The 25836-nt window shown below is 39.8% G+C and overlaps 1 protein-coding gene across 2 annotated transcripts; it reads right to left on the bottom strand.

Moving 5' to 3' along the window:
* Positions 1–427: 427 nt before the first annotated feature.
* LOC106570108 (cyclin-dependent kinases regulatory subunit 1) lies at positions 428–21987 on the bottom strand. Of its 2 annotated transcripts, none has more exons than XM_014142118.2 (4): positions 21650–21987; positions 17149–17216; positions 16864–16991; positions 428–1521 (listed from the first exon to the last, which is right to left on the bottom strand). In XM_014142118.2, exons 2-4 carry the CDS (start codon positions 17205–17207, stop codon positions 1478–1480), a joined length of 231 nt encoding a protein of 76 aa, XP_013997593.1. In that variant the 5' UTR covers positions 17208–17216; positions 21650–21987; the 3' UTR covers positions 428–1477. The 2 variants fall into 2 exon arrangements, with proteins under 2 accessions (XP_013997593.1, XP_013997590.1); XM_014142115.2 differs by lacking the exon at positions 21650–21987 and adding an exon at positions 19717–19925 and having other exon boundaries at positions 432–1521.
* Positions 21988–25836: the final 3849 nt, after the last annotated feature.

Raw genomic sequence — 25836 nt, 5'->3', positions numbered from 1 at the left:
GACGCAGAGTAGGTGAACAGATCTCCGCATGTGTGGTTCCCACTGTGAAGCATGGAGGTGGTGTGATGGTGCTTTGCTGGTGACAGTCAGTGATTTCTTTAGAATTCAAGGCACACCTAACCAGCATGGCTACCACACCATTCTGCAGTGATATGCCATCCCATCTGGTTTCCGCTTAGTGGTATTATCATTTGTTTTTCAACAGGACAATGACCTAACACACCTCCAAGCTGTGTAAGGGCTATCTGAACAAAAAGGAGTGATGGAGTGCTGCATCAGATGACCTGGCCTCCACAATCACTCGACCTCAACCCAATTGAGATGGTTTGGGATGAGTTGGACCGCAGAGTGGAGGAAAAGCAGCCAACAAGTGCTCAGCATATGTGGTAACTCCTCCAAGACTGTTGGAAAAGCATTCCAGGTGAAGCTGGTTGAAAGAATGCCAAGAGTGTGCAAAGCTGTCCAGGCAAAGGGTGGCTACTTTGAAGAATCTAAAATATATTTTGATTTGTTTAACACTTTGAGCACTACATGATTCCATAGTTGTCTTCACTATTATTCTACAATGTATAAAATAGTTCAAATAAATCAAAACCCTTGAATGAATAGGTGTACAAACTTTTGACATGTAATCTATCCATCTACAAACCCACTTTTAACACCACTATAAGCAAAACGGCAAAATGTAAAGGTTTAAAAGTGCAGAACTACATCACAATCTGAAGAATTTCAAATAAAAACATTTCTGGTGTACAAGAATTCATAAACTGAGCAGCTGATTTGTACAATCATAGATATGGCAACGAAGATATTGGGTCCCATTTTGACAGCTCTAAAACCTGCAGACAGTCTACAGTATAACTGCAGCACGACACGATTTGTAAAAAATTAAAAAAAAAAATAAAAAATTATATTTTTTTTACAATATCCAGAGGGCTATCATTTGTACAGTGTAAGAGTGCATACACTTGATGCAATCTGCGGTATTCAAAATAAGTTTTGAATCAAGTGCCATAACAGGTATATGATCAGTAATTTCGGTAACATCCCTGCACATTTGTGCTGCCAAAATGCTGCCCCCTACATTTTAACATTTACCATCTTACTATCTGCCTTAAAATTAGATATGTTAGTCAACTCACAGCAGGTATAGTGGGTTAAAGTTTAGAATAATGAAAATGTGTTGCTACCTCCACAGATGTTCCTTTTCTTCCCAGATGCACACATTGACAACATTATCAAGCTAGTACATATAGAGAAAAATATGAAAGGGTTCCAAGCAGGTCCAGAGGAAATATGAAAGGCTTTACAGTGAGTGAGGCAGTGGGTTGGAGCTCGACTCTGGCTCAACTGCAGTGTATACGATGCAGTATTTACAAAATAGTCTTTATCCATCCAACTGAGTTGTGTTCAACCATCTCCAGCCACTCTCTTATCATCTTCCCTATGGGTTCTCTCTCACCCTCTGTCCGAGAGATCAGGCTGCAGGCAGTGGACGACGGAACAGCAAGATGTGGGGCTCTGGAGGGAAAGAGAAAAACAGAGAAAAAGTGAGTGATTGTGAAGTTTAGGAAGTGAATGAAACCAAAATGGCAGGTTGTATCCAATATATCTGTCCTTCCTACCAAAGTATGCACTAGTTTACTTCCCTTCACTGATTTGAAAGAAAACTCCTTCTAGCCCATACCTACAGTGCCTTGCAAAAGTAAGCAAGGGGCACCACCAAGCAAACAGCACTACGAAGACCAAGGAGCTCTCCAAACAGGTCAGGGACAAAGTTGTGGAGAAGTACAGATAAGGGCTGGGATATAAAAAATAAATATCCAAAACTTTGAACATCCTACGGAGCACCATTAACTCCATTACTAAAAAATTGAAATAATATGGCACCACAACAAAACCTGCCAAGAGAGGGCCACCCACCAAAACTCACAGACCAGGCAAGGAGGGCATTAATCAGAGAGGCAACAAAGAGACCAAAGAAACCTGAAGGAGCTGCAAAGCTCCACAGCAGAGAATGGAGTATCTGTCCATAGGACCACTAAGCCGAACACTCCACAGAGCTGGGCTTTACTGAAGAGTCGCCAGAAAAAAAGCCATTGCATAAAGAATAAAATAAGCAAACACGTTTGGTGTTTGCCAAAAGGCATGTTGGAGACTCCCCAAACATATGGAAAAGGGTACTCTGGTCAGATGAAACTAAAATTGAGCTTTTTGGCCATCAAGCAAAACGCTATGTCTGGCACAAACCCAACACCTCTCATCACCCCGAGGACACCATCCCCACAGTGACGCATGGTGGTGGCAGAATCATGCTGTGGGAGGAATGGATGGATGGTGCTAAATACAGGGATATTCTTGAGGGAAACCTGTTTGTCTTCCAGAGATGAGACTGGCACGGAGGTTCACCTTCCAAATTTTTAAAAAAATAATAATAAAAAATAAAATTATAATAAAACACTTGAGTGGTTTAAGGGGAAACATTTATATGTCTTAGTCAATGACCTAGTCAAAGCCCAGACCTCAATCCAATTGAGAATCGGTGGTATGACTTAAAATTGCTGTACACCAGCGGAACCCATCCAACTTGAAGGAGCTGGAGTAGTTTTGCCATGAAGAATGGGCAAAAATCCCAGTGGCTAGATGTGCCAAGCTTATAGAGACATACCCCCAAGAGACTTGCAGCTGTAATTGCTGCAAAAGGTGGCTCTACAAAATATTGGGGGGTGAATAGTTATGCATGCTCAAGTTCTGTTTTTTTGGTCTTATTTCTTGTATTAAAATATTTTGCATCTTCAAAGTGGTAGGCATGTGTAAATCAAATGTTACACACACACACACACACACCCCCCCCAATTTTTTTTTTTTAAATTTCACTTTTAATTCCAGGATGTAAGGCAACAAAATAGGAAAAATGCCAAGGGGGGGTGAAAACTTTCACAAGGCACTGTACACCAGTCCAATGCTTTCAGATTTGTGGGAAGTAGTGAACAAAAGGAGATATTATTGGGACTCACCCTAAGTCATATTGTGGACACCTGATAATTATTTAAATGTGTTCTAGTAGTCTCACGAGGCCATCCTTGATCCTTCCAAATATTTCGTTGACTCGATTATTGGAAATCTGGAGAACATCAGTATTGGATTTTGTATTTGAATCGAATCACTGGCTGTTAGTGCTTACATTTGTTTGACCTCAGAGTGGAAATTAAGTTTCCCTCAGGAGAGGCATTAACTTATTTATCCTTGTTTTGTCTGTGCCTCTTTTCCTAAAGTTGTACAAAAAGGTTAAGTAGCCTGTGTTTACAAACACCACCAATGCAAAATGTTATTGGTTACGTGGCAACGATGCTCTACTCAAAATTATAACCAACTAATTCCAGCATTTCCAAAAAAATGGAAGAGGCAAGTGGAAGAAAGTAAGGAACTTGTCTGCCGGGCCTGCATTAAACACCAAAATTGGCTAAAGAAAATGGAAGCCCAATGGGATGAGAGGATGATGATATATAAATCTGGATACCGCCCTACTTTTTTTTTATTTATCATCATTATTACCAGAATGCTAACCAAATTTGCACAAGGCGAATTTCCATGGAGGATGCTAGCTAAATTTGCTAAGGAGCGCAAATTAAAATAAAACGAATTGCAATGTGGAGCTGGATTGCCTATAGTCAAACATATATACAGTGGTTGAAAAACGCGTTTTAATGACTCCAACCTAAGTGCATGTAAACTTTTTCAACTGTATATATCATTGAAGAGTGTAAATGTCTTTAGGACAACCGTCTTAGTCAAGATTGTGTTTTTAACGTAATATGTAATTGTTGTACTGGATGTCTGTTTATAGTTTTGTTTAATAATGTGTTAGTGTATGTAAGTTGTCTGAAACATTGTTCCCCTTGCTGCTATTGGACCAGGTCTCATGGAAAAGAGATGTTATCGCAACGAGAAAAACCTGTATAAAAAAGGTTAAAAAAAAGAAAAAAAGTTACAAATAAAAAAGTTAAATAAAAAGCAGTGGCAGTTGTACAGGTAACTCATCCAAAAGGGATTTGACCTCTCAAACACAGCAGGAAGTGAACACTATAGGATGCCCCATCTCCTTATTAATTCAGCCACTTAACAAGCAAGACTTTTTAAAATAAAAATGCATAATTAATGTCTTGCTGAGTTTTGTAAACATCTTAAATGCTTCTTGTAATTTCTGCCCGGCATCAGACTAATTTTGTGCTTCAGTTGCACTTCACATGGATGAGAAATCACAAAATGGCCATTTTATCAGCCGACAGCGCTCTGACTGATGTGCAGCTACTTTTATCCAGTACATTTTTCCTCAGTTAAAATGCGAGATTAACGTAGACAACTTTGCTTAGTCATTTCTATGTAAAACAGAAATGATGGCCATGCATTGTTTTTGCAAAAAAGATCGTGCCTTATTGTTTGCTGATTTATGTGGCTGCCAGCCAAATAGTGTTGCACTTCTGTTGTCATCTGATGAAAATGAAGCCATTTTTCTGCAAAATGTGTAGCATTAATGTTCTGTGAAGAAACATGGTAGTTGCACGCCCCTGATCACTCAATTTAATCTTTAAAAATTTTTTAAATCTGACTTTCGATATAAAAACGCAACCCATCAATACACAGTTGGATTCATCTGCTCCTGCTTTCTCCTGCTGTACCATTTACAAAACAGACGTGACAGGCTCAACTTCGGATAGCTTTGTAATGTAAAATAATGTGACGGGTGAAAAGATCAACACGATCTGCTTTATCTCCCAATATATTGCACAATTTGACTGCAGGTATTTACTTAAAAAGTAGCTACAAATATAAAATTGTATTAAACTTCAAATAAATAGTTAACGGCTATATCCAAATTCCCCAGTATAGAGTATATACAGTATACTGCCCAATCAGGACTTCATTCTTTGTGTGTTCAGTGAAGGTCTCTCTAATGATGCACATTAGGCAAACTCAAATAAGTTAGGTACACACCCAATGCAGCCAACCATATGTTCAATAGATGCCCCGTCTTAGCCATCATGGCTGAAATGCTTGAACCAACATCTTGTTTTCAGGTGACAGACAAGAAGAGATTTGTATTTGGAGACATAACAGTAGGAGTCAGACCTCATGATCTGCTGATGGCAAGAGACCAGTATCAAAGATTGCAAGTAGCCTATAATACAAAAGTCAATCCGATGGAGGCTGAGCACCATCTTGTGTTACAAACAGGGATCTTTGACCTCTCAACAACATGAATGTAGTGTAGTCTAGGGTTGGGCGATGTCAACCTTTGTCCTAACGTGATTATGTACCTATAAAAACATTGTGATATACGATGCCATCACCACTTTTGTCCAACCACCAATATTTTTGTTTTATATAAATAACAAAAAACCTGCTAAAACGCAGTTGAGCTATATGGTGAAATCGAAGGCATTTGGAAGACGAAAGATAATGTTGAAAGCCTGGGCAGAGGCTAACCGCAGGAATTTGCACATCTTCTCTGTGTGTCAGGGGCATAGGCACTGGGGAGCAAGGATCACCCAATCAAATTGAGCAAACAAAAATAAAATGTTGATGCCCTTTACTTGTCAGTGTTTCATAAAGGACATTGTCTTTTTACCTAAACATGCAAACACAAATCAGATAGAATTCATACAGGGATGCAAACTGGTTAGGGTCCAAAAAGGTGACCGTTTTTTTTTTTGCACTGAAACATGCAAAGCAAATCCCTGCTTGGGAGAAATGCAGGTTAACTAATTAAACAAAGAACATAATCTACATGATCAGTCTGTAAAATAAGTGGTTAATGTGAACCTAGCTCAGCTAAAAAATGTAAAGAAAGCAATCCAATGTTATTTGTTGCCTAGACTTCACTGAAAATGACACTCAAGTTGAGAAAAAAACCCACTAATAATGCAGTTCGCCATGACAACCTTTATAATAGAACACTTGTGCTGCTGATACTGTAATTAGTAAATTGGTTGACTCTTCTTTCTTCAGTCACGTGCTGCGCTGCATGCTGTTATGTTAACGATTGGCTGAGCCTTGGAGACAGCCAGTATTACTCCAAACGCGCGACACTGGTTCGCTTACAGCCAGTAGTAATCCAGAAATAAAAAGCCCGGAAATAAAATGCATTTTCCATTGATCTACACATCCTACCCCACAATTAAAAAAATAAAAATGAAATAGCTTGGTTGGATAAGTGTACACCCCCCTTGTAATTGCAATCCTAAATTAGCTCAGATGTAAACAATCACCTTCAAAATCACAATGTTAATTGGCCTCCACCTATGTTAAATTTGAGTGATTCACATTTTCAGGATAAAAATCAGCAGTTCCTGTAGGTTCCCTCTGCTGGGTAGTGAATCGCAAAGCAAACATGACCACCAAGGAACTTTCAAAAGAACTCTGGGACAAAGTTGTGAAAAAGCCCGAATTAGGGATGGATGGGAATAAAATATTTTGAAAGGCCTTGAATATCCCTTGGAGCACAGTTAATTAAGAAGCGTAAGGTGTACGGCACCACCAAGACCCTGCCTAGATCAGGCAATCCCTCCAAACTGGATGACCCGAGGAAGTAAGAGACTGAGCAGAGTTGCTACCTAGAGTACAATGGCAACTTGGAAAGAATTATAGGCTTTTATGGCCAAGGCTGGTCAAAATATGACCATATACCAAGCACTCCACAAATCTGGCATGTATGGCAGGGTGGCAAGAATGAAGCCACACCCCCACTACTCAAGAAAGCCCACCTTGAAACCCATTTGAAGTATTGCCACAATTTTGTTGCAAAGGTTGTGGAACTTTTGGCCTAAATGAAAAGCGCTACATTTGGCACAAATCCAATACATTACCTCTACAGTGGAGCATGGTGGTGGCAGTATGTTATGGGGATGTTTCTTCTGAAACTGGAATGGAAGTTCACCTTTCAGCATGAAACCGACCCAAAGCACCCAGTCAAAAAAGGTAGTGGAATGGCTAAGGAATAATTTAAAAAAGTAAATGTCCTTGAGTTTCCCCAGTCAGCACCCAGACCTAAATCCAATCCAAATAGTTTTGCATGACTTGAAGATTGCTGTCATTTCCCAAGGAACTTGACAGAACTTCAACAGTTTTGTAGAGAAGAATGGTCAAATATTGCCAAAACTAGGTGTGCAAAGTTTGAGACCTATCCCAACAGACTGCAATTGCTGCCAACAGGTGCTTCGACCAAGTATTAAGCCGAGGGGGGTGGAGACTTATCCAAGTATGATATTTCAGTTTTGTATTTTTAATATACTTTTTGGGAGAAAGAAATCCCCATCAAGATCCATCAGTTTAAGCTAGAGATGTTTTTGTTGTTGCAATTGATGAGTCTCAATCCACCACATCTGCCAGTGTTGCACTTACGCATCTGTGGTGAAAGGTGGCAGAGCTAGAGAGTGGTGTTTGTCAGACCATGAGACATCCCGAAACTCGGTCAACTCACAAAACGTCTGTAGCGTCCAAACTATTATGACCGCTCTATGGAAAGGGGACACTCATGAACACGATGTTCTCAGTTTTGCACTACGGTCCTCACGAGTGTCAGGAGTCTAAAGTCAGTACCATCGATGTGCCAACTTCTGTTTGGTAGCGTCCGAACCGTTTGGGCTACAAACTAATGGGACCCCGCTGTGGAAAGGGGATATTCTCACGAACGTGATGGTGTTCTCCATAACACATTTCAGCAGCCTGTAGTGCCACTTCCGGAGAGGATGGGGCCTAATACAAACTGTGCGTAATGACTGCTGCAATACTTCAACTACAGTGGCAAGAAAAAGTATTTGAACCCTTTGGAATTACCTGGATATCTGCATAAATTGGTCATCAAACTTGATCTGATCATCTAAGTCACAACAATAGACAAATACAGTGTGCTTAAAACTTCTTAAGGCTAGGGGGCACTATTTTCAGGTCCGGATGAAAAGTGTGCCCGAAGTAAACTGCCTGCTACTCAGGCCCAGAAGCTAGGATATGCATATAATTGGTAGATTTGGATAGAAAACTAAAGTTTCTAAAACTGTTTGAATAATGTCTGAGTATAACAGAACTGATTTGGCAGGCGAAACCCTGAGCACAAACCATCCAGGGAAGAACATTTGAGGTCAATCTGTTTCCATTGGTTTTCTATGGTAAGCCCGTTTTAATAGAAATATGCTTGCAGTTCCTATAGTCAGTCTTTAGAAATTGGTTGATGTTTTTCTTTAGAGAATTGAAGAAGTACGGCTTCTCAGAACGAGGGTCCAGCCGAGTGGACTCTACTGTTTTGATGCACGCTCCAGGTAACGCGCTTCTCGTTGTTTTTATCCGGTATTGAACACAGTTGATCCCGTCTTAAATTTTATCGATTATTTACATTTTAAAATACCTAAAGTTGGATTAGGAAAGTTGTTTGAAATGCTTGGACAGCGTTTACAAGTAACTTATTAGATATTTTGTAGTCATGCTGGACGAGTTGGAACCCGTGTTTTTCTGAATCAAACGCGTCAAATAAATTGACATTTTGGAGATAACGACAGAATTAATCGAACAAAAAGGACCATTTGTGATGTTTATGGGACATACTGGAGTGCCAACAGAAGAAGTTCTTCAAAGGCATGAATTATATCGTTATTTCTGAGTTTTGCATCACGCCTGGCAGGTTGAGATGTGATTGTCATGTGTTTGTTTGACGGGGTGCTATCCTCAGATAGTCGCATGGTTTGCTTTCGCCGTGAAGCCTTTTTTAAATCTGACACGGTGGCTAGATTAACTAGAAGTTCAGCTTTAAATTTGGTGTATTGCACTTGTGAATGTATGAAAGTTAAATATTTCAAATAATTTTGGGGAATTTCGCGCTCTGCATTGTCAACGGATGTTGTCAAGTCGATCCCGTTAACGGGATTTGATCCATAAGAACTTGAACTAATAACACACAAATTGTATTTTTGTCTATATTGAATAAATCATTTAAACATTCACAGTGTAGGTTGGAAAAAGTATGTGAACCCCTAGGCTAATGACTTCTCCAAAAGTGAATTGGAGTCAGATAACCTGGAGTCCAATCAATGAGACGAGATTGGAGATGTTGGTTAGAGCTGCCTTATAAAAAAAAACCTCACAATTTGAGTTTGCTATTCACAAGAAGCATTGCCTGATGTGAACCATGCCTCGAACAAAAGAGATCTCAGAAGACCTAAGATTAAGAAATGTTGACTTGCATAAAGCTGGAAAGGGTTACTAAAGTATCTCTAAAAGCCTTGATGTTCATCAGTCCACGGTAGTACAAATTGTCAATAAATAGAGAAAGTTCAACACTGTTGCTACTTTCCTTAGGAGTGGCCATCCTGCAAAGATGACTGCAAGAGCAGAGCAGAATGCTCAATGAGGTTAAGAAGAATCCTAGAGTGTCAGCTAAAGACTTACAGAAATCTCTGGAACATGCTAACATCTCTGTTGACGAGTCTACGATACGTAAAACACTAAACAAGAGGACACAACGGAAGAAGCCACTGCTGTTAAAAAAAAACATTGCTGCAAGTCTGAAGTTTGCAAAAGTGCACCTGGATATTCCACAGTGCTACTGGCAAAAATATTCTGTGGACAGATGAAACTACAGTTGAGTTGCTTGGAAGTAACACAATACTATGTGTGGAGAGAAAAAAATGGCACAGCACATCAAAATCTCATCCCAACTTTAAAGTATGGTGGAGGGAGCATCATGGTTTGGGACTGCTTTGCTGCCTCGGCCTGGACAGCTTGCTATCAGACAGAAAAATGAATTCCCAATTTTATCAAGGCATTTTGCAGGAGAATGTAAGGCTCTGTCCGCCAATTGAAGCTCAACAGAAGAAGTTGGGTGATGCAACAGGACAAAGACCCAAAACACCAAAGTAAATAAACAGAAGAAAATGCGCCTTCTGGAGTGGCCCAGTCAGAGTCCTGACCTCAACCCGATTGAGATGCTGTGGCATGACCTCAAGAGAGCAGTTCACACCAGACATCCCAAGAATATTGCTGAACTGAAACAGTTTTGTAAAGAGGAATGGTCCAAAATTCCTCCTGACCGTTGTGCAAGTCTGATCCACATGTACAGAAAATGTTTGGTTGAGGTTATTGCTGCCAAACAAGGGTCAACCAGTTATTAAATTCAAGGGTTCACCTACTTTTCCACCTTGCACTGTGAATGTTTACACAGTGTGTTCAATAAAGACATGAAAACATTTATGTTATTAGTTTAAGCAGACTGTGTGTCTATTGTTGTGACCTAGAAGATCAGATCAAATTTTATGACCAATTTATACAGAAATCCAGATATTTTCAAAGGGTTCACATACCTTTTCTTGCCACTGTAGGTAGGCACATCAAAGTGGATTACATAGGATTTCTATTTATTGCTAAAACCAAGGCTGGTGCCCTCTGGTGTGTAGTTAAGTAAAATAAATAGAAAATTACCATGAGGCAAATAAAGAATGTATAATAACAGATTCTCTTTTCTTTTTGTGCTTTACTACCGTCTTTCAGACACCCAGCTCCACCAACACCTTTTGGACAACAAAACGTTACTGTACGCCCTATCACATGAATTTACCCGTGGCGATTAATAAAGTACTACTATATACACTCCCTTAAATTCATTATACCATTAAACTTGGTCTTATTAGTTCAGTTTTCTACCCCCCTAAGAATACCCTATTACACAATTTACCCTATGCTAAGCCCTTGGTTACTGTTGCAACCTTGGACATTTTCCCCGGAAGCAGAATTCCCCTTCTAACCACAGGTGAAACCGCCTACCAATGATCTCAAACTGTTTTCAAATACACAGTGAAATTAAGACAGACAACCCTTGCTTGTCAGGAGACTCTCTGGTATGTTGTGGTGGACAGTCATTACAATTGCTTCATGGGAACCTGGTGAAATGAAGGTTGTAGTGTGGCTAGGCACTGGATGGCTCTGAATGAATGCACTTTCAGCAAGCAAAGTTACTAACCACTTTGAGCTAAGAAGTGCTCTCAAATTGTATCCTGATGTCAAAAGCAGATTAGTTGAATTCATAACAACTTAGCTACCATACATTTAGAATAAATACGTTATATTAACTGGCTAGCAAGCTAACGTTAGCAACGTTGGGTGGTCAACAAGACAGAGCTAGCAAGCAAACAATGTAACAAATGTATAATTTCAAACTAGAAAAATACAACATCAGCAGTCTCTGCATTTCAGGAATCACAGTAGCAAGTACCCACCGTGCACTGTTCAATTAATCAAGTAGTTTTTAGATGAACTCTCTGTTTTTGTAATGACGCAATGGCTTTGATGGGTTTCAAACGTGAGCTTGTCCAAGGTGTTGGACTTGATGACAATTGCTATCCATTTAAGAGCTGCGATTTGTTGTCCAAAAATGTGGGTGTATGTAAACTTCCGACTTCAACTGTGTAAAAGTTTTACTAAAATATATGGGGGATTAGGAAATGATGCAGACAATTACATTGATGGAAGCTACAACTTCCTCGAGTCCGTGGGTCAGGAATGTTTGTATAACAAAGTCGGATACTCCGGCTAACACGGATACTCCTGTATAATTCCAAAACTCTGCATGCTGGAAAAAAAAAAGAGGCACTCGGAGCTGACTTTTAGTCCAACTCAGGAGGCGTGCACACCACCCACGGCTTCCGAGTATATTACTCGCTAATGTTCAGTCTCTTGATAATAAAGTTGATGAGCTCACGGCAAGGATTTCCTTCCAGAGAGACATCAGGGATTGTAACATACTCCGTTTCACAGAAAAATGGCTCTTGAGATATGTCTTGGTCCGTTCAGCCAGTTGGGTTCTCAGTTCATCGTGCAGACAGGAATAAATCTCTCTCCAGGAAGAATAAGGGTGGCGGTGCATGTTTCATGATTAACTACTCATGGTGTGATTGTGATAACTTACAGGAATTCAAGTCCTTTTGTTCACCAGACCTACAATAACTCACAATCAAATGCCGAACCTTCCTACCTCCCAAGATAATTATCTTCGGTTATAGTCACAGCCGTGTATATCCCCCCTCAAGCCTATACCACGACGGCCCTCAAGGAACTTTACTGGACATTATGCAGAGCGCAAACCACATATCCTAAGGTTGCATTTATTGTAGCTGGAGATTTTTACAAAGCAAATTTGAGGAAAACGTTACCGAAGTTAACACATTGACTATAGTGCTCGCGCTGCTAAAAAAAAAAAAAACACTCGACCACTGATAATCCAACTTTCAGGATGCCTACAAGGCCCTCCTCCACCGTCCCTTCAGCAAATCAGATCACGACTCTATTTTTCTCCTCCCTTCCTATTGGCAGAAACTCAAACAGGATGTACTCGTGCTAAGGACTATTCAACACTGGTCTGACCAATCGGAATCCACACTTCAAGATTGTTTTGATCACGCGGACTGGGATATGTTCCGGGTAGCCTCCGAGAACAACAGAGGAATATACTGATACAGTGACTGAGTTTCAGGAAGTGTATAAGAGATGTTGTACCCAATGACTATTAAAACCCCCCTAACCAGAAACTGTGGATATATGGCAGCATTCGCCCAAAACTGAAAGCGCGAACCATCGCATTTAACCATGGCAGGTGACTGGGAATATGGCCGAATACAAACAGTGTAGTTATTCCCTCCGTAAGGCAATCAAACAGGCAAAACATCAGTACAGAGACTCCCTGTTCGCCCATGACTGCATGGCCATTCACCCATCCACCTCAATCAAGTTTGCCGACGACACAGCAGTAGTAGGCCTGATTACCAACAATGACGAGCCAGCCTACAGGGAGGTGGTGAGGCACACCTGTATTTGGGGATTTTCTCACATTCTTCTCTACAGATCTTAAGCCACTCCTGCGTTGTGGTGAACCTTCAGCCCAGTCTGAGACCAAGGCAGGTTTTCATCAAGGATCTCCCTGTACTTTGCTCCATTCAGCTTTCCCTCAATCCTGACGTCTCCCAGTCCCTTCCGTTGTAAAACATCCCCACAGCATGTTGCCGCCACCACCATGCTTCACTGTAGGGATTGTGCCAGGTTTCCTCCAGACGTGACGCTTGGCATTCAGGCCAAAAGTGTTCAATCTGTGTTTCATCAGACAAGAGAATTGTATTTCTCATGGTCTGAGAGTCCTTCTGCCTTTTGGCAAACTCCAAGCGGGCTGTCATGCCTTTTACTGAGGAGTGGCTTCAGTCTTTCCACTCCACAATAAATACTTTTTTGGGGGAGTGCTGCAGAGATGGGAGAACCTTCCAGAAGGACAACCATCTCCACAGAGGAACTCTGTCAAAGTAACCATAGGGTTCTTGGTAACATCCCTGACCAAGGCCCTTCTCCCCCGATTGCTCAGTTTGGCTGGGCAGTCAGCTCTAGGAAGAGTCTTGGTGGTTTCAAATTTCTTCCGTTTAAGAATGATGGAGGCCACTGTGTTCTTAAGGACCTTCGATGCTGCAGAAATTCTTTGGCACCCTTCCCCAGATCTGTGCCTCGACACAATCCTTTCTCGGAGCTCTACAGACAACTCCTTCGACCTCATGACTTGGTTTAGCTCCGACATGTACTGTCAACTGTGGGACCTTATATAGACAGGCGTGTGCCTTTCCAAATCATGTCGTCAAGGATGATCAATGGAAACAGGATGCACCTGAGCTCAATTTCAAGTCTCATAGCAGTGTCTGAATACTTAAGTAAATAAGGTACTTCTTTATCTTTTTATAAATTTGCCAAAAGTGTCTACCAAACTTTTCGCTTCGTCATTATTGGGTATTGTGTAAATTGATAAGACATTTTTTCATTTAAATTTAATACATTTTAGAATAAGGCTGTAACATTACATGTGGAAAATTTGAAGGGGTCTGAATACTTTCCAAATGCACAACCGTTCAAAGGTTTGAGGTCACTTAGAAAGGTCCTCGTTTTTGAAAGCAAAGGACATTTTTTGTCCGTTAAAATAACATCAAATTGATCAGAAATACAGTGTGGACATTGTTAATGTTGTAAATTACTATTGTAGCTGGAATCGGCAGATTTTTTATGGAATATCTACGTAGGCATACAGAGGCCCATTATCAGCAACCATCACTCGTGTTCTAATGGCACGTTGTGTTAGCCTTTTAAAATGATAAATGGGATTAGTTAACTGATCATTAGAAATCCCTTTTGCAATTATGTTAGCACAGCTGAAAACTGTTGTTCTAATTAAAGAAGCAATAAAACTGGCCTTCTTTAGACTTGTTGAGTATCTGGGGCGTCAGCATTTGTGAGTTCAATTACAGGCTCAAAATGGCCAGATACAAAGTACTTTCTTCTGAAACTCGTCCATCTATTCTTGTTCTGAGAAATGAAGGCTATTCCATGCGAGAAATTGCCAAGAAACTGCAGATCTCGTACAACACTGTACTACTCCCTTCACAGAACACCGCAACCTGGCTCTAACAAGAATAGAAAGAGTGGGAGACCCCGGTGCACAACTGAGCAAGAGGACAAGTACATTCGAGTGTACTTTGTAGTTTGAGAAAGACACCTCACGAGTCCTCAACTGGCAGCTTCATTAAATAGTATCCGCATAATTACCACAATTACCTCGACACCGGCGCCCCTGCACATTGACTCTGTACCAGTTCCCCCTGTTATACAGCCCTGCTATTGTTATTTACTGCTGCTCTATAAATTCGTTTTTCATCTCTTTAAAAAAAAAATTTATAGGTATTTTCTTAAAACTGCATTGTTGGTTAAGGGCTTGTAAGTAAGCATTTCACTGTAAGGTCTACACTGGTTGTATTCGGCGCATGTGACAAATAAAATTAGATTTGCCTCAAAGGCCAGCATCCCGGAGTCGCCTCTTCACTGTTGGATGTTGAGACTGGTGTTGTGTGTTCACCATGTCACCCTGCTTACTGTACTGATATAAACCCACATGGCTATGCACCATAAGCACAACTGTAAAGTACAGTTCTGTGTTGTATTCCTCCATAGACTATATGTTGCTGTATTCATCAGCACTTCACTCTTTCTACCGTACTGAGCGTTAACACTAATACTTTTTCCATCTTGGTATTGTTTGCTCAATTTCACTTTTTGTGGCCTATAATATTTGTTATTCAAAATACATCTGTGAATAGCATAGAATCCAACTTTCAAAATTATTCCCAACTTTAGGACATTAACACACAATAGTTTGGAAAATACTGTTCATAAATTTGTCTTAATGCTAATATGTTATTTTAGTCGGAGTAATTGTCAGATTTTTTGTCCATTCCGACAACTGAAATCTACAGTGCATTCAGGAAGTATTCAGACCCCTTCACTTACATTTTGCTATTTTACAGCCTTATTCTAAAATGGAACACAGTGGCCTCCATTCTTTATTTTATTTAACCAGGCAAGTCAGTTAAGAACAAATTCTTATTTACAATGACGGCCTACCAAAAGGTCTCCTGCAGGGACAGGGATTAAAAATATGACAAAACGCATCATGACAAGAGACAACACTACATAAGAGACCTAAGACAACATAGCAAGGCAGCAACACATAACACAACATGGTAGCAGAACAAAACATGGTACAAACATTATTTGGCAGAGACAACAAAGTTCAAGAAGGTAGAGACAACACAAAACAGCCACAACTGTCAGTAAGAGTGTCCATGATTGAGTCTTTGAAGAGATAATTGTCCAGTTTGAGTGTTTGTTGCAGCTCATTCTTCTTAAAAATGGAAGAAGTTTGGATCCACCAAGACTCTTCCTAGATCTAGCCGCTAGACCAAACTGAGCAATCAGGGGAGAAGGGCCTTGGTCAGGGAGGTGACCGAGAAGCCCCAGAGTTAATTTGTGGAGATGGGAGAATCTTCCACAAGGACAACCATCTCTGCAGCACTCTACCAATCAGGCCTTTATGGTCGAGTGGCCAGACAGACAAGACAAGCCACTCCTCAGTAAAAAGGCACACAACAGCCAGCTTGGAGTTCGCCAAAAGGCACGTAAAGGACTCTCAGACCATGAGAAACAAGATTCTCTGGTCTGATGAAACCAAGACTGAAATTTTTGGCCTGAATGCCAAGCATCACGTCTGGAGGAAAATTGGCACTGCTCATCGCCTGGCCAATACCATCCCTATGGTGAAGCATGGTGGTGGCAGCATCATGCTGTGGGGATGTTTTTTAGCAGCAGGGATTGGGAGACCTGTCAGGATCGAGGGAAAGATTAACGGAGCAAAGTACAGAGATCCTTGAAGAAAACCTGCTCCAGAGCACTCAGGATCTCAGACTGGGGCGAAGGTTCAACATCCAACGACCCTTAGCACACAGCCAAGACAACGCAGGAGTGGCTTCAGGACAGGTATCTGAATGTCCTTGAGTGGCCCAGCCAGAGGCCAGGCTTGAACCTGATCGAACATCTCTCTAGAGATCCCTCAAAATAGCTGTGCAGCGACGCTCTCCATCCAACTTGACAGAACTTGACGGGATCTGCATAGAATGGGAGAAAATCTCCAAATACAGGCATGTCAAGCTTGAAGCGCCACAAGAGCCTGTAATCGCTGCTAAAGGTGCTTCAACAAAAGTACTGAGTAAAGGGTCTGAAAATGTATGTATGCGATTTAAATTTATGAATTTGCGAAAACGTCTAAAAGTTTTTTTTCTTCTCATTATGGGGTATTGTGTATATTGAGGGGGGAAAAAAACTAGTGAATCCTTTTTGGAAAGGCTGCAACGTAACAATGTAAAAGTGAAGGGGTCTGAATACACTATGTTCTGGGTGCCCAACTTCTTTTTTTTTGCCTAGGACAAGCCTTAATGACTAGCCGTGTAAAGTCTGTCAGTGTACCTGGTTGATGGATCATGTAGTGTATCCAGCCTTGACTCTGCTGGACGCCAAGGTTCCTCCACTCAGTCTCTGACATCAGATGGGTCTTGGGCACACGCTTGGCAATGTCCTTGGGCAGCATCACGTGCCTACAGCCAGTGGGGAAATGGCATGGTACTTTACGGTGTCACATTGTGTCAACATCACAGGGCTGGGAAGGAGGATAGCTGCCAGACAAGACGTGTCAATACTAGCTATATAGCTAGATCAAAATCGTTTTAGAAGAAAAAATTACAGTCAGCTTACCTATACTCGAATTTCTCGTCATCGTATTTGTCAGAGTAATATATCTGCTTCTGAGACATGATGCCAACCTGAAAAAGACAAAAGCAATCAGTTTAGTTAATAAAGTCCAAAGAAGATGGCAGAAGTGGATGTTTTGTTTGAAACTGATAGCGCCTCAAGTGGAGATGGGAAATAAGAGTAATGTGCTCGTGGAATTTAGAAAATCCATGCCTAGTTCCAACTTTCGTTGTTGGAGTTAAGGTTTTGGACCTATGGAGTAATCTGGGAGATCCGTTTGACATCCTGATGAAAATCACAGACGCGTTGCATCAGTGAGGATAACAAGTGGGCTTATTTATACATTTATTTTTTGTGCATCTAAGGAGCATGCTTTGAACAAGATTTCAGATTGGAAGGTGTCGTGTAGCTCTGTGAAGTAAGGGCGCCTATCAAGGGAGTTCTCTGGAGTGGCGCTAAAAGTGAGTGCAAAGGATGTAACTGAAGAAGTAGCTGCAGTGGTTAATGGACAACTGACCAATATGGTGGCTGGAGAGAGAAAGCACACTCATTATGTTGGTTTTTAAAGAAGTCTCTCACACGTTTTTTTGTGGTTGTGAGATACCCTGTACGAGACATCGTGCCCAAATCCACGTAGTGTGATAAATGTAAAATATCTGGACGTGTCAATTGTATGTATAGGGAAGGATTATTGTATGGCTGTTGAAGCGAAATGCTGCAATTGTGGTGTCGAACATGCGCCCTAATTCCTAAAGTGCCCTGTTACGTGAAAGCGAGAGGTGGCAAGAGTAAGCGCTGCCCAGCGTGTCTCCTATCAGGAAGCAGTCAGAAGAGGAACGTTGAAGAAACCATGTTAGGTAGAGACCAGGATCCTGGCATGTTAAAAAGGTGGACTTTGTATTGTTTATTGGATTGGTTACAAACTGCACAGTGCAAAGAAAACAGTAACTCTGCGAAAATAGTCATTGTTGAGACTATTTTTAGGGACTCAGGGCTTTTACATTAGAGGCATTACAAGGAAACCTGTTGACTAATGTTTTATCCTGTGATTTGGACTATGACCGAAGGAGTGGGATGGGTTTATTTATGTATTTCTTTGTTTTGTTGCCATGTTTTTTCGCTCACTACCCATGCAATAGGTGGCAGCAATACACCTAGTCAGTTAGTCTGCCAACAAGCCACACTGAAGTAAAGCCCAAGAAAAGGCAATAGAAATAAGACATAATTACAGGTTTGTCAGATCAACGCCCCTGCATAGCACATCGTAAACTAAGGCGACAAGTTTTGGCTACTAGCTAGCCAACACAAATCTAGGTCAGCTATTTATCTCTACATCATACTAGGCTGGACACATTACATATTTAACAATGCTTTAAAAAAAATAAAAAGTAGTTCATTGCATTCGCGGTGGAGACCAGTTTAAAAATATTACCATATCCCAACTGCATGCCATAGTTTTGAAGTAATCATGAAAAAACAGGCCTTATTTTAGGGGATTTTTCACCCTGCCAACTCCTATTAGTGCCATTGAACACCGTGGCACCAACTCGCCTCCTGAACGGTCTAATCCCATTTTGTTGTAATGTCACAATGGCAACTTCGTTATAGTTGGCAATTCTGACCTGCTCACGTTGTTTATAGATAAAATGTTAACAAAAATACTCGTTACTCTGAGGTCGTCCCATTGTTTACTATAGGGAAATAGGCATGTCTGTCTATTTTGCCAAATATCTCGCAAATTGTATATTTAGATTTAATTGGACACCACTTTAATCATGAGAATCTCATATTTCTAATTATGTAAGGCTGGGAAGTGTATCTCGTTGTCATCAAACGCTAGCCCCGAAATACCTTTTGCCCTTGGAACGCTGAGCTCCCCCCATTGTTTTCCTATGGAGAAGTATGCTGGTATATTTCGCAATGTGTATATTTAGATTTTTTTTTCAATTTGGACACCATGTTAATCATAAGAATCCCATCTTTCGAATGATGCGAGTCTGGGCAGTGTATCTCGTCATCAAACGCTAGACCAGAAATAGTCAGAAGTTGCCATTATTTTCCTACTTCCTCGTTATTCAGACATAAGCACACTTGGCACCATTGAGGTGCGGATGTTTACTTTCTACACGAGTTGTTATTTTTTCCAGTTTCGTCCTAAGAACAGATTGTAGTGGTAAAATAAAAAGCGATATTTTTTTTGGTGCCATTTTGGCTAAATGGAATTCTAAGCTTCACTCCAGTCAAAACAGCCTCAGCGAACGTTCGATTCCATTCATTCACTATGGGCTAGCGCTAGTGTTCCAGCTTAGCCAACGTTCTTAAGCCGTTTTTCAGCCTTGGGTGAATTTTGACTCGTTTTATTGTCCAGCCTAATTATACATAACTAGCTACTCATGTCAATCATTGACTGTTCTAGCTAACATAGTTCTAACAAAATGCCATCCAACAACTGTTGAAACTAGCTAAATTAGCTGGCTAACTACTCTAGTTAACAATGAAATGCATTAGCTAACTACTATAGCAGGCTTAGCTAGCTACTAGCTTTGACAACACAAGTAAAGCACAAATCACCTTTATCCACGTGGCTTGTTCCAAATGATTGTACTGGTGATTTCCTAACGAGAATCTAGAAATATCACAAAATAACTGTTGTTTCTAGAATATTGTCCTGCTTCTGATGTGGTCGATGGACCTTTTTCAAGTTTGTTGCGAGTTTCCCTCTCTAATGTTAGCTACTGATCCGGCCTTTCACCATTCAAAAAGCCACCGCTGCTTCTCATTGGTCAATCCTCTCACAGAAATGATCATGTGATTTACCTCGGCCATGTCATTGGTTAGAATATATATATATATTTTTAAAAAAGCGATTATATATATATATATTAAAAAAAGCGATTATATATATATATATATATATATATATATATCTTCTACTCCCTATATATATATATATGGTCCAAAAACAAATTAGGACAATATTCAGTTATTTCATCTTTCTAGGGAGTTTTTCCTAGCCACCTTGCTTCTACACCTGCATTGCTTGCTGTTTGGGGTTTTAGGCTGGGTTTCTGTACAGCACTTTGTGATATCAGCTGATGTAAGAAGGGCTATATAAATACATTTGATTTGATTTATTTTGTGATATTTCTAGATTCTCCTTAGGAAATCACCAGTACAATCATTTGGAACAAGCCACGTGGATAAAGGTGATTTGTGCTTTACTTGTGTTGTCAAAGCTAGCGCTAGCCCATTGACCAATGAGAAGCAGCAATATATATGACGCGTGGGAGACTCTTGAAAAAAGCAACAACAAAAAAATAACTAAAATAAAATAATAAAATAATATATATATATAAATTGAGGAGGTTCGATTAATCCAACGATATTAGATAAATGAGATACGAATCCCATTGGCCAATGAATGGAGGAATGTATAACGCCCCACCCAGCAGACTGTCGACAAATCGCGTTCACTTCATCATGCCGCGTCATAAGGTTGTAGTGATGGGCATTCCGGCTCTTTTCAGTGAGCCGGCTCGTTCGGCTCAGCTCACCAAAAAGAGCCGGCTCTTTTGGCTCCCAAACGGCTTTAAAAAAATATATATGTTTGTAAGCAGTTTGCTTGACTATGATTGGTGTTAAAACAATTCTAATGTAATTATTAAATAGAATCATACTCTACCTTAATCACAATGTATTTAAAAATGCATTGGTTTGTTATGAAAAAGAATGCTATTAAACATTTGCATTTAAAGTATAACTTTTTAATGTATTGTAATGAAGCAGGTCAGGAACCCTCAACCTTCTAGCCCGAAGTCCAGCGCGCTATCGACTGTGCCGCAAAAGTACGCTCCTGCGGCAGTCGATATCCGCGCTTATAAACCCAGGGTCGTTCTTCTACTCCCTCCTTTCAAAGAGCGCGTCCTCACGCTAGTTTGCAACTCCCCTCTCTTCTAAAGTTTATCTGATTAATCGCGCCCGTGTAGGCGTGTTTTGCGTAAACTAAAAAATTCGTGCATTCGATTTGGATCCGGTCTCGATGCCACTAGATCTGACGGCCTACAGAATTTGACTGACAGTCGCGCCGGCTGCGTCACAAATAAACGTTGTGGATGCTGCTTCTCTCCCGCAACACAGGTGCCAAGATGGCGGCTTGAACAGACACTTTTTTTTTTACCGAGCTCTGCACAGTTATTACTATTACTGTTTTTATTTGTTCAAGGTATACGAACTTTCATGTGACTGGAATAAGAATTGGATAATTTATTTCAGCACGTCCATGCGAAGTCGTGACAAAAAAAGAAAGGAAGAAGCTAGCCGTTCTATTGCTAATCAACAAGAGAGAAACATGCTTATAGACAACTGCCATATCTAGGCTTACCCTATGATTAATATCATGCTGTTGAAGATGACGAATTCCCCTCTTTACCAGTTACTCTGTGCAAACCTCCACCCTCCAAAAAACCCAACATGAACTCTGACATTGTGGCTAACCTCTCCTTACTCATCAACTCCAGGTCTGACGCCATTGAGAAAATGGTAGGCGCAAACACCATGGTTATCGAAAGTTTGAAAAAGACTGGAGTTTGCATGTGGTGATATCAAGGATGTGAAAATGAGAGTGGCAAAAGTTGAAAAAAGTGTGGAAAAGAAAAACAATGTCTACCATAGACGTCTCACTGATCTGAAACAATACACAAGAAGATGGAACCTGAGACTCTACGGCGTGCCAGAGGTGGAGAATGAAGATGTGCGTGGAGAGGCTATCCGCATCTGCCAAGAAGTTATGCCTGCAGAGAAGAACAAAGTTGGTGATACCATTGACGTTGTGCATCGCCTCGGCAAGAAGCAACAGCAAAATGATTCAAGACCAAGGGTATCATCATCCTCTTTACTGCCAGATTCTACAGGGATGCTGTCTGGAAAGCTGCTAGGAAGAACGCCTTCCTTCAGAGCCATGGTATGTGTTTCGTCGAGCATCTCAGCCCGGAGGACATAGAAAGAAGGAACAAGTTGTGGCCAACGATCAAGAAAGCACGAAATGAGTGAAAGGCTGCTTACTTTGTCGGAGGACGAGGCTTCATCAACGGTTCAGAAATCCATATTCCTCCCTAAAATCTCACCAGAAAGAACAGATTGATGGTTTCGGCCATGGTATTCTCATTTTCCTTGTATTGTTTAACTTTACCTAACAAGCATCAGGTGACTATTTTTTGGAATACTCAGGTACTTCAATTTATTAGTTTGTTCTTGTATGACTAGAAGGCCTATTTTGTTTACAAAGTTATGAAGAAGACTGAAAGCTGTATTTATTTTTTATGTATACAGTAACTAAGATACTGTTTTAAAGGACATACAGGTCTGCTCTGACTTTACACGGTTATTGTTCGATTTAGTTATTAATACTTATTTCCAAGTGAAAAAGGTCTTAGGAACATGTATACGTAAAACATTTTTTATTCAATTTTTTTGTGATCAGTTTTCATATGCACTTAAAATAGTAGGTACCCTTTTATTTAAATTATTATTTTGTATTTTATTTCTCAGAATAGTTCCTGATTACACTAAAGAGGGTTTTTAGTCTCTCTTACTACAAGAACCCTTGGTTGGGTCTTGAACATAATTTTCAGTTGAGTTGAATTTCAAAAGATCTAGCTCAAAGTTTATGGAATAAGCTATTTTCACTTTAAATTGACTTAAATGGTGCAGATCTCGGTTCCTTATCACTTACGTTCACTGCTCCTACGTTTCTGACTCATCCTACTACAGTTTATACTTTTATATAAGCTTTTTTGTTTTGTCTTTGTCTATAGTTTCTCTTAATGCTAGGGGATTACGAAACAATGTGAAGCGCAAGGCCTTATTTTTATTTGCTGAACAATTTCGAACAGATTTTTGCTTTTTTCAAGAGTCTCACTCAATTTCGGCTGATGCCAACTTCTGGAGGTCACAGTGGGGCAACGATATTTGGCTTTCCCATGGATCTGAACGCTCCGCTGGTGTCACTACAATGAAAATACCTTTGGTGGTAATATTCTACACTCGGAATGTGACCCTTTGGTCGCTTTATTTGTCTTGTGATGAGTTACAATGACATTATGCTCATTACTGTAAACTTCTACATGTACAACACCAAACATGAGAATGATGAGTTGCTTGAATCTATAGAGAAACATATACTTCATTGGTTATCTAAATTTCCAAATTAATTATTATTGATAGGAGGGGACTTTAACAATACTATAGATAATTAAACTGATAGATGCCCCCCAGGTAGGCCAACCAATCAGAATTTGGGTTTAATACTTTTTATGGAAAAGTTTGATCTTACTGATATATGGAGAGAGAGGTTTCCGGCCAACAGATCGTTCACTTGGAGTAACGAAACAGGTTCCAGACAATCCAGAATAGATTTTTGGCTTATATCCAACTGTATTGATAGTGAGTGTGTTACTACAAATATTTGTACTACTCCCCTCACAGACCATAGGGCCATTTACATTGATATCAAAATATTTACCCCTTATACTAACCTTGGTAGAGCATCCTACTGGAAGCTAAATAGCTCATTATTAAATAATGATATAGTTAAGTTTGAGGTTAAAGATCTGCTTTCACACTTTTGGGAAAGGGTTTGTGAAGAAAAATCGTATTGCAAGAACTGTGAGCTCTTTAAATTTGAGGTGTCCAAATACCTTACAAAATATGGTAGTAATCTAGCTAAGACCAGAAGAGCTGAGGAGGAAAAGGTGATCATTAAGATAACTTCCCTTTCTCATAGGTCCCCAGCCAGCCTCTCAGTGGAAGAGAAGATGGAACTAATTGAGTTACAAAATAAACTGGATAATATAAATAGATTAAAAGCAGAAGGGGCCTTTATTAGATCTAGGAAAAAATGGATTGAGGAGGGAGAACAGAATTCATCCAATTTCTTTAGACTTGAGAAATTTTACCTAAAAATAACACTATCCATAAGTTAAACATTGTTACAGAAAATTGTATAGCTCTACGTACTGTCAGGAATCCACAGATATGTTTTTTGACTCACTGAATAATGTTCACTCTATCAGTGATAAAGAATCTAAACAGTGTGATGAACCCATCAAAGTTGAAGCGATTATAGAGTCTGTCAAGCATCTACAGGACAATAAATCACCAGGTGTTGATGGAATTACATCAGAATTTTACAAATTATTTTCTGAACAAGTAGCTCCCTTCCTACTTGAAGTCTTTTTAGAGAGTATAAAAAACAATGTTCTCCCTCCTACAATGAGTCGGGGTTAATGACACTGATACCTAAGCCTAAAAAAGAAGTGCTGCTCATCGATGACTGGCATCCAATTTGTCTTCTTAATAATGACTATAAGATATTAGCCTTACTACTTGCAAAAAAGAATTAAAGAAGTCCTGGATGCAATCATTGATGAAACATAGTCTGGCTTTATGAGGAACAGACATATTTCTAACAATGTCAGACTAGTATTATACATACTTGACTACTCAGACCTAATAACCAAGGACAGCTTCACATTATTTTTAGATTTTTATAAAGCATTTGACACAGCAGAGCATCAGTTCCTCTTCCACTCCCTTGAGACACTTGGCTTTGGGGATTTTTTCTGTAAGGCTATTAAGACTCTCTATACAAATAGTAACAGCTCTATCAAATGGAAATATGGCACCTCACCTAGATTTGAGTTAAAGAGATGAATTAGGCAAGGTTGTCCTATCTCTCCATACCTGTTTTTATTAATCACCCAACTTCTTACAAATTCTTTAAATAATAGTCCTATACAAGGTATTTCCATAGCTGGTAAAGAAATTATTATAAGCCAGCTGGCTGACGATACTGCACTTTTTCTGGAAGATGCTAACCAAATTCCCATATCGATCAATGTGATACAATCCTTTTCCAAAGTGTCTTGTCTATTTCTTAACATTAATAAATGTGAACTCATGGCTGTCAAAGATTGTGTGACATCTTCATATTATGCTATTCCAGTAAAAGAAGAACTTACATATTTAGGCATAACCATTACAAAGGATCAGAAGTCTAGAGGCTTACTAAATTTTAACCCTTTTATTAAAAAATCCAGAAAAATCCAGAAGAAGCTAAATCAATGGCTACAGAGGGACTTATCTTTAAAAGGAAGAGTCCTAATAACCAAGGCTGAAGGTGTCTCTAGACTAACATATGGCGCTCTATCTTTATATCTTGACAGTAAAATAAGCAAGGAGATAGACAAGATGCTTTTCAACTTTCTGTGGAGAAACTGTACCCATTACATTAGGAAAACTGTTGTAATGAACACTTACGAGAATGATGGGATGAATTTTCTGAACTTTACTACCTTAAATAATGCTTTTAAGATCAATTGGATAAAACAGTTCCTAAGAAGACCCACTTCTATGTGGAATTTTATTCCTCATGTCTTCTCTACTTTTGGTGGCCTTAACTTCATGTTGGTTTGCAATTATAATATTGACAAAGTTCCAGAAACTTTCTGCTTTTCATCGACAGGTTTTCTTGTCATGGTCCTTAATTTATAAGCATAATTTTTCTCCACACAGATATTATATATGGAATAATCAGGATATATTGTATAAAAATACTTATTTGTTTTTAGAAAATTGGTGCCGAAATAATATCCTATTGGTGAGCTAACTGGTAAATGCAGAGGGTCTTTTACT

This window comes from Salmo salar, chromosome ssa14, assembly GCF_905237065.1.
Source record: "Salmo salar chromosome ssa14, Ssal_v3.1, whole genome shotgun sequence".
In the NCBI taxonomy this organism is placed as follows: Eukaryota; Metazoa; Chordata; class Actinopteri; order Salmoniformes; family Salmonidae; genus Salmo; species Salmo salar.
This window is presented reverse-complemented; position numbering and strand designations above follow the sequence as displayed.